This window comes from Jaculus jaculus, chromosome 8 (genome assembly GCF_020740685.1).
Source record: "Jaculus jaculus isolate mJacJac1 chromosome 8, mJacJac1.mat.Y.cur, whole genome shotgun sequence".
Lineage (NCBI taxonomy): Eukaryota > Metazoa > Chordata > Mammalia > Rodentia > Dipodidae > Jaculus > Jaculus jaculus.
The window spans coordinates 55,968,433-55,986,139 of NC_059109.1; the positions used below are offsets into that span (position 1 = coordinate 55,968,433).

At 43.7% G+C, this 17,707-nt stretch overlaps 2 protein-coding genes and 1 pseudogene across 4 annotated transcripts in view; 2 read left to right on the top strand and 1 right to left on the bottom strand.

Moving 5' to 3' along the window:
• Positions 1–2,158, bottom strand: part of Adal (adenosine deaminase like) — a 35,052-nt gene extending 32,894 nt beyond the window's left edge. The window contains exon 1 of one of the 3 annotated variants that reach the window (XM_045157252.1): positions 1,787–2,158. The gene's annotated coding sequence lies outside the window, so the exon portion shown is untranslated. The remainder of the gene's footprint in view (positions 1–1,786) is intronic. The other 2 variants (XM_004660882.2, XM_045157253.1) reach the window with 2 other exon arrangements.
• On the top strand, positions 1,992–4,178 carry Lcmt2 (leucine carboxyl methyltransferase 2). Its single transcript, XM_004660883.2, has one exon. The coding sequence runs from the start codon at positions 2,071–2,073 to the stop codon at positions 4,126–4,128; it is 2,058 nt and encodes a 685-aa protein (XP_004660940.2). The 5' UTR covers positions 1,992–2,070; the 3' UTR covers positions 4,129–4,178.
• A 4,749-nt stretch (positions 4,179–8,927) lies between these two features.
• Positions 8,928–16,308, top strand: LOC101603955 (annotated as a pseudogene).
• The last annotated feature ends 1,399 nt before the right edge of the window (positions 16,309–17,707 follow it).

The following is a 17,707-nucleotide window of genomic DNA, read 5'->3' on the forward strand; positions in this document are numbered from 1 at the left end:
AGCTAAGAAAGAGTCTTAAGATGCAAGTTTATACATTACATGCCTACATTAAAAAAAAAAAAATTCAGAGATATCTCAAGGAAGTAACATAAAGACACAATTGACGGCCTTGGAAAGTCAAGAACAAATCCAAAAGAAGACTGGGAGGTGGGTACAACTCAGTTGTTAAAAGCACTTCCTTGCAAAGGCTGCCAGCCTAAGTTCTTCTCCCCAGTCATCCATGGAAAGCCAAATAGGCGCTTGTTTACACCAGCAAGAGACCTACTATAAGGCTCCCTCCCCCACACACAAACCTGCAAATAATTTTTTTTTTTTTTTTTTTTGGTTTTTCGAGGTAGGGTCTTGCTCTAGTCCAGGCTGACCTGGAATTCACTATGTAGTCTCAGGGTGGCCTTGAACTCATGATGATCCTCTTACTAATGTCTCCCAGGTGCTGGGATTAAAGGCATGTGCCACCACATCTGGCTAGTTTTAAAAAAAATACTTCATTTACTGGGGGGAGGGTGAACAAACACAGAGAATGGGTGCATTAGGGCCTCCAGCCACTACAAACATACTCTAAACACATGCTGCCACCTTGTGCATCTAGCTTTTGCAGGTAATGGGGAATTGAACCTGGATCCTTAGGCTTCGCAGGCAAGTACCTTAACCACTAAGCAATCTCTCCAGTCCAAATAAATAATTTTTACATGCTTTCAAAAAGTACAAGACAGACAGAAATAATCAAGGCCAGGACAGAAGTCAATGAAACATAAATCATATATATCAAACAAACAATCAAAAGAATTTAAACAAAGTTGGGTTTGGAAAAGATAAACAAGATTGACAAACCATTACCCAAATTAGCCAAAAGAAAGAATTAAAAGATCCTAAGCAATAAGATTAGTGATGAAAAAGGAGATAATATAACAAATACAAATGGAATTGAGAGAATCATAAGGACATACTTCATATGTCTATATTCTACCAAATTGGAAAATCTAAAAGACATGGATGAATTTCTTGACACATACAACCTACCAAAGTTAAACCAAGATGAGACAACAATTTGTCACTTAACAAAAAACAAGTTGAAGCAATAATCAACAATCAGGAGAATCAAAAGACGTTTAGGTACACAGCTGGAGAGATTGCTCAGTGGTTAAGGCATTTGCCTGCAAAGTCTAATGACCTGGATTCCCCAGTGCCCGTATAGAGCCAGTGCACAAGGTGGCACGTGCATCTAGAGTTTATGTGCAGTTGCTAGAGACCATGGTGCACGCATTCTTCCTCTCTCTCACTCTCTCTCTCCCCCCTCCTTGCAAGTGAAGGCCCTGCAAAGAAAGAAAGAAAGAAAGAGAGAAAGAGAGAGAGAGAGAGAGGGAGGGAGGGAAAGGTCTTTGATAGAACTGAAAAAGAGGGATTGCTCTCTAATTCCTTCTATGAAGTCAACATTACACTAGCAAAACCAAACAGACACACAACAACAACAACAACAAAAAATTCCTATAGGCCCATGGTGGTTTCAGATGTCCCCCATAAACTTATGAATTCTGAATGCTAGGTCCCCAGCTGGTGGCGATTTGGGAATTGGAGCCTTCTGGAGACGGTGTATTGTTGGGGGAGGGCTTATGGCTGTTATAGCCAGTTTCCCCTTGCCAATGTTTGGCACACTGTCCTGTTGCTTTGCCCACCTGATGTTGGTCAGGAGGCGCGCGCCACCACGCCATCCAATTCTTGGCTACTTAGAGGTCCGTGGCGCTGACCCGCCATCCAAGAAAGTCAGGTTGTCAGTCCCCAGACTCACCTCTTAAAGAGGTTCTCAGCTGTGAACGTAAGTGCTTTTCCCTTCAGACTGAAAGGCTTGTAGAAAAGCGAGGACAAACGCGAACTGTCACCGGCGAAAACGAAGTAAGCAGCTCCTCAGCGGTTCAATTCTAATGCAAGCAACACCCTCCTCGGCCTTGATTGGCGGAGAGCGCTCGGCCCGGAAGTGACGTGTAGTACCCGGAAGAAGGTTTCGTACCGAGGCCGGCGGGCTCCGTTTGAGTGGAGACCTGGCGAGGGCCGCATCTCCTAGTGTCTCCGGCCATGGGCCCGCGGAGCCGCGAGCGGCGGGCCGGGGCCGTGCAGAACACCAACGACAGCAGCGCCCTCAGCAAGAGCTCGCTGGCTGCGCACGGGTACGTGCAGGACGCCTATGCGGCGCTGCTGGTTCCGGGGTGCGCGAGGCGCGCGCCGCTCGTCCACCGCGGCTACTACGTGCGCGCGTGCGCCGTGCAGCACTGCGTGCACGCCTTCCTGAAGTGGGCCGCCGCCTTCCCGGGCCTGACTCGCGCCCAGATCCTGTCTCTGGGTGCGGGCTCGGACTCGTTGTATTTTCGCCTCAAAAGTGCCGGCCTTCTGACCAGGGCGGCTGTCTGGGAGGTGGACTTCCCGGAAGTGGCGAGGCGCAAGGCGGAGAGGATCCGAGAAACACCGGAGCTGTGCGCGGTGGCCGGGCCGGTGCAGACCCGTGGCTCCGCGTCGGTTGTGTGCTTGGAGGGTTCGGACTACCGCATCCTGGGCTCGGACCTGCGGCAGCTCCAGCGACTGGATGAGGCCCTGCATGCCGCGGGCCTGGAGGCCACCTCCCCCACGCTGCTGCTGGCCGAGGCGGTGCTGAGCTACTTGGAGCCCGGCCACGCGGAGGCCCTCGTCGCCTGGGCAGCGCGGCGGTTTCCCAGTGCCGTGTTTGTGATCTACGAGCAGATGAAGCCGCTGGACGCTTTCGGACAAGTCATGCTGCAGCATTTCCGACGGCTGAATTCGCCCCTGTATGGCCTGGACCTCTTTCCCGACGTGGAGGCCCAGCGTCGCCGCTTCCTTCAAGCTGGCTGGACTGCTTGCAGTGCCCTGGACCTCAATGAATTCTATCGCTGCTTTCTCCCCACGGAGGAGCGCCAACGGGTGCAAGCCCTGGAGCCCTTCGATGAGTTTGAGGAGTGGCATCTCAAGTGTGCCCACTATTTCATTCTGGCTGCTTCTAAGGGGGACCCTCTGGCCCAAACTCTGCTGTTTCCTCCCTCAAAGGCATTTTTTCGGATAGATCCTGCTTCACCCCTGGGGGTCTTCCCAGCGAGAGTAGTCAGTAGAGACAGCTCGTGCTCAAACCTCAACAGATATGGCCACGCCTCTGTTCTCCTGAGCCCCGGCATTATTCTCAGTGCCGGAGGATTTGGAGACCAAGAGGGTCGACACTGTCGAGTGAGCAAGTTTCACTTGCTGTCAAGACATTGTGACTTGGAATGGAAAGGCAGCCAAATATGTACTTTGGGGACTGGAGGGCAGTGGGATGGACGCCTTTATCACACCATGACAAGACTTTCAGATTCTCGGGTGCTGGTTCTGGGAGGGAGACTTTCCCCAGTAAGTCCAGCCTCGGGGGCTCTCGAACTGCATTTAGATAGAGGTGAGGATAATAGCCCCGAGGAGCTGAACGTGTCAGTAACAAAGGTGGCCTTGGAAGAATCCGTGTTGTCTTGTTGGCGCCATTCCACAACGGAAGTATACTGTCAGAATCAGAAATACTTATTTGTGTTTGGGGGCCGAAGTGTGATGGAACCTGTGTTAAATCACTGTCACTTCCTACATGTAGGGACAATGGCCTGGGTCACCGTCCCAGTGGAGGGGGAAACGCCTGAAGCTCGGCATTCTCACAGTGCCTGCAGTTGGCAGGAGGGAGCCCTTATTGCTGGAGGTCTTGGGGCTTCTGAGGAGCCCTTGAACTCTGCTTTCTTTCTCAGACCGAGCTCATGTGGATTCCTGTGGGAATCAGTAGATATCAGGCCTCCCATCACCCCGAGGTACTCCCACACAGCTCATGTACTCAATGGAAAGCTTCTGCTGGTTGGAGGGGTGTGGATTCATTCCTCCTCAGATCCTGGAGTGACTGTTGTCGATTTGACTTCAGGATCAAGCTCTGAGTATCAGATTGACACAACATATGTGCCATGGCCATTGATGTTACACAATCATACCAGCATCCTCCTTCCTGAAGAGCAACAGCTCCTGCTTCTTGGAGGTGGGGGGAACTGCTTTTCCTTTGGCACTTATTTCAACCCCCACACAGTGGAATTAGATCTTTCTTCCTTAAGTGCTGGACAATAAAGTTTGGACTCTTGATATATTCAAACCCATTAAAATTGAATCTGGCTATAGATATTGCCATTTCTCTCCGTACTCCCATCCTTTTTCTTTAATACTATTAAGTGTAAAATGTAAGTTATTAAGTATATATCAACAATGAGAGAGAGTCCAAAAATAAACCATACCTAGAAGACTATACAGTCCTAAGGGCTTTTACATTCATGTGTCCAGTTTATTGGACTTCTACTAATCTTCAAATCATAACTTTAATACTTTTTTGAGTTACAAAAGCATTAAGTTAAAAAAAAATCCCAACCTGGGCCTTTTGACCTGAGATTGTATCTTACAGAAAGTTTCATACACACACATCCTTGGTAAGAATGCAAGGTTGGGGGCTAGAGAGATGGCTTAGCTATTAAGATGCTTGCAAAGTCAAAGGACCCAGGTTTGATTCCCCAGGACCCACATAAACCAGATGCTCAAGGAGTGCATGTGTCTGGAATTCATTTGCAGTGGCTAGAAGCATTGGTGTGCCCATTATCTGCCTACGCCTCTCTCAAATAAATGAAAATAAATAGTTTTTATGAAAGAATGCAAGGCTGGATATAACTGAAAGATGGTGGTATTAACCTTACTCTGTATGATGCCTGAAGTGAACACAGTTGCAGTTTAAGCCATTGTACTTTTTAAGTGAAACATAGAAACTAGCTTTAACGAGAAACATTTGTTTTCCTCAACCTGCTCACCCCTTGTAATTGGTATAGCCACTAAATTCTTCTTGGTTATCCCCTTTAAATGATTAGATAGTCTGTTTCCTGTTGAGATTTGTGAGGTTAATTAAGTATCTTAGAATCTTATCCTTAAAATTTGAAACTTGGGAGGCCTGGGAGTGGTGGTACTTGCCTTTAATCCCAGCACTCTGGAGGCAGAGGTAGGAGAATTGCTGTGAGTTGGAGGCCAACCTGAGACTACATAGTGAATTCCTGGACTAGAGTGAGACTGTACATCAAAAAAAAAAAAAAAAAAAATTGAAACTTGGGGCTTGAGAGATGGTTCAGTGGTTAAAGTTAATTGCTTGCAAAGCCTGGTGGCTTGGGTTCAATTCCCCAGTACCCACATAAAGTCAGATGCACAAAGTGGTGCATGTGTCCAGAGTTCTTTGCAGTGGTAGGAGGCCCTGGAATTCCTGTTCATTCCCTCTCTCTCAAATATTGTTTTTTTTTTTTTTTAAATTTTTTGTTTATTTATTTGAGAGCGACAGACAGAGAGAGAAAGACAGGTAGAGGGAGAGAGAGAGAATGGGCGCGCCAGGGCTTCCAGCCTCTGCAAACGAACTCCAGACGCGTGCGCCCCCTTGTGCATCTGGCTAACGTGGGTCCTGGGGAACCGAGCCTCGAACCTGGGTCCTTAGGCTTCACAGGCAAGCGCTTAACCACTAAGCCATCTCTCCAGCCCTCAAATATTGTTTTAATCAAGCCTTAATTTGTCATCTAAATTTGTGTGTAACATGAAATTTCCTATCTCAGAAGGTGGAGGCTTTAGTGGTGCTGTTAATGGACTACTTCAACAGTTCTACTTAATCTTCAATTTTGGATGGTATCTTGAGATTTTACCAGTATCTAAATGATTAGCTATCAGTGTTAACATCTTGGTGGACTTGTATAGCATAGAATCTCTTTCCTCTAAGTTTTGTATTAACTTTACATGTGAGTGGATGTGAAAGATAGTTAATATAAAAACTAATCCATATATTGTCCTTATCCCCTCCTATTTATTCTCCATAACTACAACCTTCCATAGCCTCAACAATCTCCAAAATCTGTGGAAACTAACAGTACCCCACTGGAGTTTGTTTGTAGTAGCTGGAGGCCCTGGCACGCCTGTTGATTCTCTCTCTTTTTCTTTTTTAATTTTGTTTTTTGTTTTATTTTTATTTATTTATTTGAGAGCGACAGACAGAGAAAGAGGCAGAGAGAGAGAGAGAGAATGGGTGCGCCAGGGCCTCTAGCCGCTGCAGACGAATTCCAGACGCTTGCATCCCCTGTGCATCTGGCTAACATGGGTCCTGGGGAATCCAGCCTTGAACCGGGGTCCTTAGGCTTCACAGGCAAGCGCTTAACCACTAAACCATCTCTCCAGCCCTGTTCATTCTCTCTTGTGTTTCTCTCTCTTACACACACTCTCTCCTTGCAAATAAATTTTTAAAAAGTGAAATAAAAGGGGCTAAAGAAATGGTTTAGTGGTTAAGGCACTTGCCTGCAAAGCCTAACAACCTGGGTTCAGTTCTCCAGTACCCATGTAAAGCCAGATGCACAGAGGCACATGCATCTGGAGTTTGTTTGCAGTGGCCGGAGGCCCTGACATTCCCATTTTCTCTGTTTCTCTTCTCTCTCTGTGCTTGCAAATAACTAAAATGTTTTTAAAAATGAAATAAAACCTTAGGTAAGTTCTCCAGAATAAATGCAATTGCTTATATCACAGAATAGGTACTACTGTACTAATTTAGGTCTGACATACATCTATATCCTCTGAGATCTCCTTTTACCTTTTTTTGTTTTTGTTTTTTTGAGGTAGGGTCTCACACTAGTCCAGGCTGACCTGGAATTCACTCTGTCATCTCAGTGTGGCCTTGAACTCACAGCAACCCTCCTACCTCTGCATCCCAAGTGCTGGGATTAAAGGTGTACGCCACCACACCTGGCTCCTTTTACCTTTTTACACCCAGTCATGACATTATAAGGATTGGTGTCACAGTCTAAGCAGTAGTATAATGAGGTTCGAGGGTAGCCTCGAACTCATGGCGGTGTGCTACCACACCCTGCCTAACCTGGCCTTCTTTTTCTTATACATGATTTTTGAGACATGGAGCAGAGATTCAAAATAAAATATTTTCTTAGCCGTTTTTCTGGTCTAGAAAGAAAATCATCAAAAGAGGAAAGACAATCACTCAATGTAACTTTCATAATTATCCCAAAGCATTCAAACTAGAATTTTGGAACAAAAATATTCAAAGGCAAAATGGAGAAGCAAAAATTCTTGTCTAGTTTCAGGTCCCGATCTGGCCCCTCTCCAGCTACTGCAGATTACTATTTATGAAACTGACCCAGCGCCTGTAGATATTGAATAGTGCTCAGAGTCATAGGGTAAATGTTGCTGACAAAACTTCTAAGTGAGTAGAATTTGAGGTATGAATAATTTATTTTCTTTCTTTTTTTTTTTCTGGTTTTTCGAGGTAGGGTTTCACTTCCAGCCCAGACTAACCTGGAATTCACTATGTAGTCTCAGGGTGGCCTTGAACTCAAAGCAATCCTCCTACCTCAGCTTCCCAAGTGCTGTGATTAAAGGCGTGTACCACCACATCCAGTTCAGGTATGAATAGTTTCTTAACTAATCACATGGCAAAAAATAGGTTTAGAGGTGGAATGTATGCTTAATCTTACAATCACTTACAGAAAACATAAGTAAATGCTGGAGAGATTGCTCAATGGTTAAGGCACTTGCCTGCAAATGCCTAATCTGGGTTAATTTCCCCAGAGCCCAAGTAAAGCCAGATGCACAGAGGGAGTATCTGGAGTTTGTTCACAGTAGCTAAGGCCCTGGTGCACCCATTCTTTATCTCTCTGCCCCTCTCTCTCCCTCAAAATAAATTTAAAAATTACTGTGATGATTCATTTGTCTAAACAAAAATTTGGTAGATTTTGGGATCAACTGCTTTTTATTTTTATTTTTTCAAGGTAGGGTCTCACTCTAGCTCAGGCTGACCTGGAATTCACTATGTAGTCTCAGGATGGCCTCAAATTCATGCTAATCCTCCTACTTCTGACTCCCAAGTGCTGGGATTAAAGGCGAGCACCACCTCGCCCTGCAGAATATTTTTATTTCCTTTTTAATTGTATTTATTTATTTGAGAGGGAGGAAGGGAGAGAGAGGAAGAGGCAGATAGAGACTGGGTATGTCAGGGTCTCAAGCCACTGTAAACAAACTCCAGACGCATGTGCCACCTTGTGCATCTGGCTTACATGGGTACTTAACTGGAGCCATCTCTCCAGCCTGACTCTGCTTTTTAAAAAAATTAATATTTTTATTAATTTGCAAGGAGTGGGGGGGGCATGCCAGGACCTCCTGCCACTGCAAACAAGCTCCAGTTGCATGTGCCACTCTGTGTATCTGGTTTTATGTGGGTACTGGGGAATTGAATTTGGACCTTTAGGCTTTGCAAGCAAGCCCCCTTAACCATTGAGCCATCTCTATGGCCTGGGCTGTGCTTGTTAAGTTGAGTTTTGCGGGAAAATAAAAGGAGATGACAGGGTTTTTTTTTCCCTTAAATATACACTAAATCACTGGAGTGTCCATGAACAAAAAAGATGAGCTTTACTAGCTTTCTCTGAGGTATTAGGTCTAAATAGGAATCACAGGCCAGGCACATGTCTTTAATCCCAGCACTCAGGAGGCTGAGTAGGAGGATCACTGTTGAGTTCAAGGCCATCCTGAGACTACACAGTGAATTCCAGGTCAGCCTGGGTGAGAGTGAGACCGACCCTAAATAAATAAATAAGTAGGAATCACAGTTTGGGGCACTGTTAGAAAGTGTAAAAATGTGAACAAGGGCTAAGAAATGAGACAAAAGTAATGTTGAGTACAATGTATTTAGTAGCCTTAGTTTGCCAGTTAGATAGCAAATGACTTTGCACATAAGAATTAGGGCAAGGTCTTTCCTCTTTATTAGCCTTTGAGAGTTATACACCCAGTCATGCCCAGTGAAGCATCCCAGCATCCCAGAAAGATCCCAAGTACATGAGCTCACAAGCACACTTAATTGCATGTTCCTGTTCCTTCAGATTAGCCTTTTGGCCAAGTTAGCTCATTTCATCTCCAAAGGTAAACATGGACCATTGTTGAACAGAGGCTGAGGATCAGCTGGAAACTGCAATCCAGGAGGTTTGGGTCTAGTCCATAAAACTAGGGGTGACGCCAAGATGTCTAACACCGTTCCCAGGTCAAGGCAGTTGAAGCTAAAAGAATTTTGGAAATGAGAATCTTTACAACTCTCATACTAGGGCTGGAGAGATGGCTTAGCATTTAAAGCACTTGCCTGAAAAGCCAAAAGACCTAGGTTCTAATCCTCAGGACCCACGTAAACCAAATGCACCAGGTGGCACATGTGTCTGGAGTTCGTTTGCAGTGGCTGGAGGCCCTGGCGTGCCCATTCTCTTTCTCTCTGTCTGCCTTTTTCTTTCATACTCTCTCACTCTCTCAAATAAATAAACACATAAATAAATAAATATATTTTTAAAAAACTAACATACTTACACTTCCTACCCCCATATATAAGTAATGGCAGGAATTATTGATACCCATCTGTGATGACAGGCACTGTACTAATATTTAAATATCACTTACTTGAGAGCCAGAATAGACTTTTCTCCACTTCTATTGTACAATTGTGCATGTCTCTAACCCCAGTTACTCAGTAGGTTAAGGCAGGAGGATTGCAAGTTCAAAACCAGCCTGGACAGTTCTGTCTCAAAATTTAAAAATAAAAATAAAAAAGATCTTGTCTCAATGAAAGGTTAAGAAAATCAGAGATGGGCTGGAGAGATGGTTTAGTGGTTACGCGCTTGCCTGTGAAGCCTAAGGACCCTGGTTCGAGGCTCAACTCCCCAGGACCCACGTTAGCCAGATGCACAAGAGGGCACACATGTCTGGAATTAGTTTGCAGTGGCTGGAGGCCCTGACACGCCCATTCTCTCTCCCTCTCTCTATCTGCCTCTTTCTCTGTCTGTCACTCTCAAATAAATAGATAAAAAAAATTTTAGAAATAAAAATCAGAGATTACCACCAGAAAGAAAAAAAAAAAAAAAAAAAAGACATGTGGTATCACCATGCCTTTAGTCCTAGCACTTGGGAAGCCAAGGTAGGAGGATCTCTGTGAATTCAAGGCTTGCCTGGACTACAGAGTGCATTCCAGGTCAACCTGTGCTAGAGTGAGATCCTGTCTCAAAAATATAAAGGGCTGGGGAGATGGCTAATCAGTGAAAGGCACTTGCTTACAAAGCCTGTCAGCCTGGGTTTGATTCCCCAGCACTCAATAAAGCCAGACTTACAAAGTAGCACATGTCCAGAGTTTGTTTATAGTGGCAAGAGGGCCTTACATGCCATACTCACTCTGTGTCTCTGTCTCAAATATATATATATATATGTATGTAATATAGTTATTTGTGATAGTTTAGTACTGGTGTCAGAATAGGCAAAGGGATTGAAAGAACAAATAATTTAAAAATAGACCATGTGAGGCCTGGGGAAATGGCTTAGCAGACTTGCAAGCATGAGTACCTGAGTTCAGATCCCCAAACCCCACATAAAAAAAAAGCCAGAAGGTGTAGTAGATTCTATAATCCCAGTTTGCCTACAGTTATATGGGAGGTGGAGACAGGACAATATTCCAGAAGTTCATGGGCCAGCAAGCCTGATGAACAATGAGAGAGCCTGCCTCAAGGTGTAAGGCAAGAACTAACTGAAAGTTGTCCTCTGACCTCCATATACTGTGACATAGCATGAGTGTGCCTTCTCTCTCTCTCTCTCTCTCTGTCACACACACAGGATAAGAAATAAATATTATATTAGAAGTGATAAAGACAGTAAAAAGTAAAAAAAAATAGAGTAAGGGTTTGGGGCTCATGAGTTATACCACAAACTAGAGCAGGAGGGGTCTCTCTCACTGAAAGGTGAAGTTCTAGCAAAGACTTGAGGAGGTAAGGTAGTAAGCAGAAAACAAAGAGAAGAGTATTTCAGACACAGAGAATAGCCAGAGCAAAGCTAGAACCATTTATTATAAGTGTCAGCTTTGGATGCTGGAGTGATGGCTCAGCAATTAAAGGCACTTGCTTGCAAAGTTTATCCTCTTGATCAGCTTCCTTTGGTTATTCAGTATAGGGGTGATGTTCCTGTGGCCACGTTGGCTTGAACTAACAACCTAGACTGACCCCAGACTCAATTCAACTACAATGATATAGCAACTCAAGATTTCTGAATCCTTCTATGTCTTAGCCAACAGTTCATTTGAAAGCATTCAGAATTGCTACTTCCTATGTAAGTCACATGTACTCCTTGTGAAAATATTAGAAAAGGAGTGCTGGAAAGATTGCTTAGTGGTTAAGGCACTTGCCTGCAAAGCCTAAAGACCCAGGTTTAATTCCCCAGTACCCATGTAAGCCAGATGCATGAGATGGCACATGCATTGGCGCATGCATCTGGAGTTCATTTGCAGTGACTACAGGCCCTGACATGCCCATTCTCTCTCTCAAATATAAATAAAAATTAAAAAAATAAAAAATATTATAAAAGTAAGATCTACTATTTTAAAACATATTTTTTTGTTTGTTTTTGAGGTAGGGTCTCAGTCTACTCCAGGCTGACCTGGAATTCACTATGTAGTCTCAAGGTAGCCTTGAATTCATGGTGATCCTCCTACCTCTGCCTCCCAAGTGCTGGGATTAAAGACGTGTGCCACCACGCCTGGCACTATTTTAAAACATTTTCTAAGGTTTTATGACCATGTGATATCACATTATTTTCTTTTTCTTTCTTTCTTTCTTTCTTTCTTTCTTTCTTTCTTTCTTTCTTTCTTTCTTTCTTTCTTTCTTTCTATTTATTTATTTGAGAGCGACAGACACAGAGAGAAAGACAGATAGAGGGAAAGAGAGAGAATGGGCGCGCCAGGGCTTCCAGCCTCTGCAAATGAACTCCAGATGCGTGCGCCCCCTTGTGCATCTGGCTAACGTGGGACCTGGGGAACCGAGCCTCAAACCGGGGTCCTTAGGCTTCACAGGCAAGCACTTAACCGCTAAGCCATCTCTCCAGCCCTATTTTCTTTTTCTTAATGTTGGATAAAATTTGTATTTTTCTAGCATATTGGGGGGACCTTCTTGTCTGAATTATAAACTTCTCCCACAAACTTCAAAGAATCTTGACTTCAAAGCCGGGCGTGGTGGCGCATGCCTTTAATCCCAGCACTCGGGAGGCAGAGGTAGGAGGATCGCCGTGAGTTCAAGGCCACCCTGAGACTACAGAGTTAATTCCAGGTCAGCCTGGACCAGAGTGAGACCCTACCTCGAAAAAAAAAAAAAAAAAAAGAATCTTGACTTCAGAGGGACCAAACTGAATGGTTGGTAGTTCTTTTGCATGGCTCTTGTCCAGCCCATATCTACATGCTGGTTCCTCAGGCTGATGAATCTCTTCACTGATAAATGATTGCTTTGTCTTGCCTTTCTTTTTATAAAGGAAAAATATTTTTAAAATATTTTATTGATTTATTTGCAAGCAGAGAGGCAGAAGAGAGAGAAAAAGAGAGAGAGAAGATGGGGTGCATCAGGGCCTCCAGCTACTGCAAATGAACTCCAGATGTGTGCACCACTTTGTGTATCTGTCTTGCCTACCCTTGAATAAGAATAACTAATAACAAAATAAAAAATAGGTAAGGATTTTTTAAGATTATGAGACTAAGGTATATGAATTCTGTACAACATTAAACATTTTTTGTTTATTTTTATATATTTATTTATTTATTTGAGAGCAACAGACAGAGAGAGAAAGAGGCAGATAGAGAGAGAATGGGCATGCCAGGGCCTCCAGCCACTGCAAAGGAACTCCAGACGTGTGCAACCCCTTGTGCATCTGGCTAACGTGGGTCCTAGGGAATCGAGCCTCAAACCAGGGTCCTCAGGCTTCACAGGCAAGTGCTTAACCACTAAGCCATCGCTCTAGCCCCAACATTTTTTCAAGATGAAAAATATGGCCTGCAACCTGAGGAAAAAGTAGTGTTGAAATGAAGGATGAAAGCAGTTAGTCGGGATAGAAGAGAGTGAGTATAATCTTAAGTGCAGCCATGTGTAGTTATTGACACCCTCGTCCAATAATGCTCAGCTGATGATCTAACTAGAAAGAACTGTGGAAAAAGCTCACGCTGGACAATGGAAGCAATGGCAGCTGTGCAAGTGGATTAAGATCATGGGACTTGAAGTCAGACAGAGCTGGGTTTGATGCCTAGCTTTGCTCTTTGAGAAAATTACTTAACCTCGGGGCTGGAGAGATGGTTTAGTGGTTAAGGTGCTTGCTGGCAAAGCCAAAGGGCCCAGGTTCATTTCCCCAGTACCAAAGTAAGCCAAACGCACAAGGTAGCATATGCATCTGGAGTTTGTTTGCAGTGACTAGAGGCCCCAGCACACCCATTCTCATTTTCTCTCTATCTGCCTCTCTCTCTCAAATAAATAAATAATTCTTTTTTCAAGATAGGGTTTCACTCTAGTCCAGGCTGACCTGGACTTCACTATGTAGTCTCAGGGTGGCCTTGAATTCACAGTGATCCTCCTACCTCTGCTTCCCAAGTTCTGGGACTAAAGGCATGCACCACCATGCCTGGCTTTAAATATTTTTTAAAAAAGAAAATTATTTAATCTCTTTAAACCATATAGTTCCCACATCTGTAAAATAGGTACAATAATATCACTAATTATACGTTGATAAGAGAATTATATAAGCTAATATAAAAAGAGTATTTAGTAGAATGTGAGACATCAATAACAATACAATGGGTATTAAGCCACGACATGACAAGATAGGGAGGGACAGTCTACCACCTCTCTCAAGTACTTTGTCCCTGGAGTTTAACCAGTTGATCCAGTATTTAATAACTATTTAAGACTGCGCTAGGTCTTGTGGGAGAAAACATGGTTTCTACTCAAAAGAAGCTTACAGTCAAAAACAATCAATGCAGTGAAGAAAAAGGACTATGTGATACGGACAGAGGTCTTAGAGTCAGGAGAAATCAGATGGAGTTTCATGGAAAGAGGCTGCTAAGGCTATTAAGATCTATTTTCCACAGCCTATGTGTGGTATGTGATGAAAACAGAACTTTTTGAACAATTTTTTTGTTTAACATTTTATTTACTTATTTGAGAGAGAGAGAGAGAACAGGCACACCAGGGCCTCTAGCCACCGTGAAGAAACTTGACACATATGCCCTTTTGCTTCTGGTTTTATATGGATACTGGGGAATCAAACCTGGGTCCTTTGGCTTTACCAGCAAATGCCCTGTTAAGCCATCTCTCCAGCCCCCAAAACAGAATTTCCATCATAAACCAAAAGACCACAAAGGTACTGAGCTCTCTAGTTGAACCAGCAGAGGCCTGGGGTCACGCTAAGGGAAGCCACAGAGAGGGAAACGTGGATTTCAGTGGAGGAAGTGGGATACAGCATGAGTTTCATAGAACAAGATGGGCCACTTGAGCCCAGGCAGAGACCAACACAGGACACAGCAGGGTTGGACTATAGTATACCAAGACTAGTGAGGAGCCAGAGAACTGGGCTCCTATTCCTATGAGGATATGTGAGCTCTCCCTGTGTTCAAAGCCCAGTTAGGAAGAAAGCAGTGAGTAAAGGATATTTTTAAAGTGGAAAAACTATGCTGGAGAGATGGCTTAGCAGTTAAGGCACTTGTCTATGAAACCTAAGGACCTAAGTTGGATTCCCCAGTACCCACGAAAGCCAGATGCACAAAGTGGTGGATGCATCTGGAGTTTGTTTGCAGTGGCTAAAGGCCCTGGAGTGCCCATTCTCTCTCTCTGTATATATATGTATATACACACAGAGAGAGTATATGTACATATATATAAAGAGAGGTCTATACATACATACATATAGATAGATATATAGATATATATAGAGAGATCTATACATACATCTATACATACATACATACATATACATATACATGTACATATATATATGTTGTATATCTGCCACTTTCTCCAAAAAAATAAAAGTAGAAAAACTGTGGTCTCTTTCTCTCTCTCTCTCTGTCTCTCTCTCTCTCTCTCTGTCTACCTGCCTCTTTCTCTTTTCCTCAGATAAATAAATGAAAATATAATTTTTTTAAAAAGTAGAAAAACTGGAGTCGCGCTGCTGCACAGCTTCCTTAGTGGTTGTCACTGGCAGAGATGATTGCGGGGGTAGGAAAAAAAAATGTTGTCACAGGTTGGAGAGAGAGGGAGAGAGAGAGAGGGAGAGAGAGAGAGGGAGAGAGAGAGAGAGAGGACTCGGCTGCTGCACCCCCTCACCACTTAGCCAGGTTGCTCCGGGTATCTGAAGCAGAGGGCGGGTCTCGCCCTAGCCCAAGCTGACCTGGAATTCACTTTTCAACAGTTCAAAGCTGGGTGTGATGTATATTATACGTAGTACCCCAACACTCAAGCTGACACAGAGTTGCCTCTACTTTGGAGCCATCATGGGCTACCCAGTGAGATGCTTTGTCTGGGGAAAAAATAAAAACCCTGCATAGTGAGGGATTGGGTTATGAAACATAATGGTCCAAATGACGCTAGTGACAGGGCAGTACGACTTCGTGGACTGCCATTTGGTTGCAGCAAAGAGGAAATAGTTCAGTTCTCTCAAGGTATGTTGAGATCTTCAGGAGTAGCAGGAGTGAAATCAAAGGATTTTACCATCCACCAAGAAGGTTGCTGGGACAGCGACCCGACCATATGATAGACCGATAGGAAGAAGGTCATTACCGAGCTGGGCGCAGAAGTATGTATGATGGAATGCGGCGGGGAGGTGATGGAGGTGATGGTGGCTAGGGTGCTTTCGACGACTACGGAGGCGATAAGAATCATGGCTATGGAAATGATGGCTTTGATGACAGAATGAGGAATGGAAGAGGTATGGGAGGGCATGGCTATGGTGGAGCTGGTGATGCAAATTCAGGTTTTCACGGTGGTTATTTTGTACGTAGAGAGGATTACCCTTTTGTGCAACTGAAAATGACATTGCTAATTTCTTCCCACCACTAAATCCAATAGGGGCTCACATTGATGTTGGAGCTGATGTCAGAGCCACAGAAGAAGCAGATATAGAGTTTGTGACACATGAAGATGCAGTAGCTGCCATGTCTAAAGATAAAAATAACATGCAACATCCATACATTGAACTCGTCTTAAATTCTACACCCGGAGGTGGCTCTGGAACGGGAGGTTCTGGCAGAAAAGGAATGGATAACCAGGAAGGATATGGATCTGTTGGAAGCATGGGGATGAGGAACAGCGACAGTGGAGGACGTGGCACTCCTATACCCTGGGTGGTTATGGCTGTGGTGGTAGAGGCCGAGGAGGTTACTGTGGGCAAGGTGGCATGAGCGGAGGTGGATGATGTGGGATGCCCTGAAGACAAAGCCAACACACAAGTCTTGATAACAGCAGCTGGTCTACTAGACTTTCTACAGATTTAATCTCTTTTGTATTTTAAGAACTTTATAATGACTGAAGGAATGTGTTTAAGTATACTATTTGGTAATTCAACATATTGTGGTGGTAAAAATCTGTTTCTTATAGGTTTTATTTGTTGTATACTTTGACTTAAAAAATAAATTTTTATATTCAAACCACTGATGTTGATACTTTTTATTTATAGTTATTCCTGAAAATGTACTGCCTTCACAAGATTTGGGTTTTACTGTTTGCTTTAGAAAAAAGTATCTAATATAATGTTAGAGAACAGTGGTTCACTTCTGCATAAACTGCAAGACATGGAAGAGAGGTAAGGGAGTTCTCCTTAACAGCACTGTAAATATAAAGACGAGACAATGAGTTCAGGTGGCTTCGGGAATATACACGTAACTAACTCTGTATTCTTTTTCTAATATTTTCAGGCATAGCTCTGAATGACCTAAGAACCTAGAAAGTTTCTAAAGTGTCTTAAGGTTCTCAGTGACATGAGAATTCTGCATAAGTACATAGGTTTTTTTGCTGTGGAAGGTATAATTTTCACAATTGTATTTTCAGTTTCTTCTCTAGGAGACCATGTGGTTTTAAACTGTATAAATGATTATATTTAAGAGAATTGTAAAAAACCCATGTCATAAGTACAAACCTGTAGCTGGGACCCAGGTTCGATTCCCCAGTACCCACATAAACCAGTTGCACAAAATGGCGTATGCACCTGGAGTCCATTCACAGTGGCTAGAGGCCCTGGCATGCCCGTTCTCTCTTAAATAAATTAATTGAATTAAAGTAGAAAAACAGCCTGAATGGCGAGTTTAAGCTCTGAAATAACCAAAGGCATACAGTGAGAGGCACATCTTTTGTTTAGCAAATGGTGCCCCAACGCCTATTCCCTCAACCACCACACTACACTCAGACAGGCTCTGGGCAGACTGCACTCATGAAACCCGTGACAACTGCCCAGAAGAGTGTATTGGAAGTCACAGATACATGGGAAATCCAGGCTAGAAAGATAGCAGTTGACAGTAGAGTAGTGACAATAGAAAAGAAACACACGTGTAGAGCGTTTGTGATAATAGAGTCAGTGGCAGATTTTAGCAAGCACTTATTATGTGTTACACTGTGCTAAACATTATTTCATGTGATTATCACAGCAACCAATATTTTTAGTCTACTGGTTTTGCTTGTTTTCTTTTTGGTTTTTTGAAGTAGGGTCTCACTCTAGCCCAGGTTGACCTAGAATTCACTACATAGTCTCAGGGTGGCCTCGAACTCATGGTGATCCTCCTACCTCTGCCTCCCAAGTGCTGGGATTGAAGGCGTGTGCC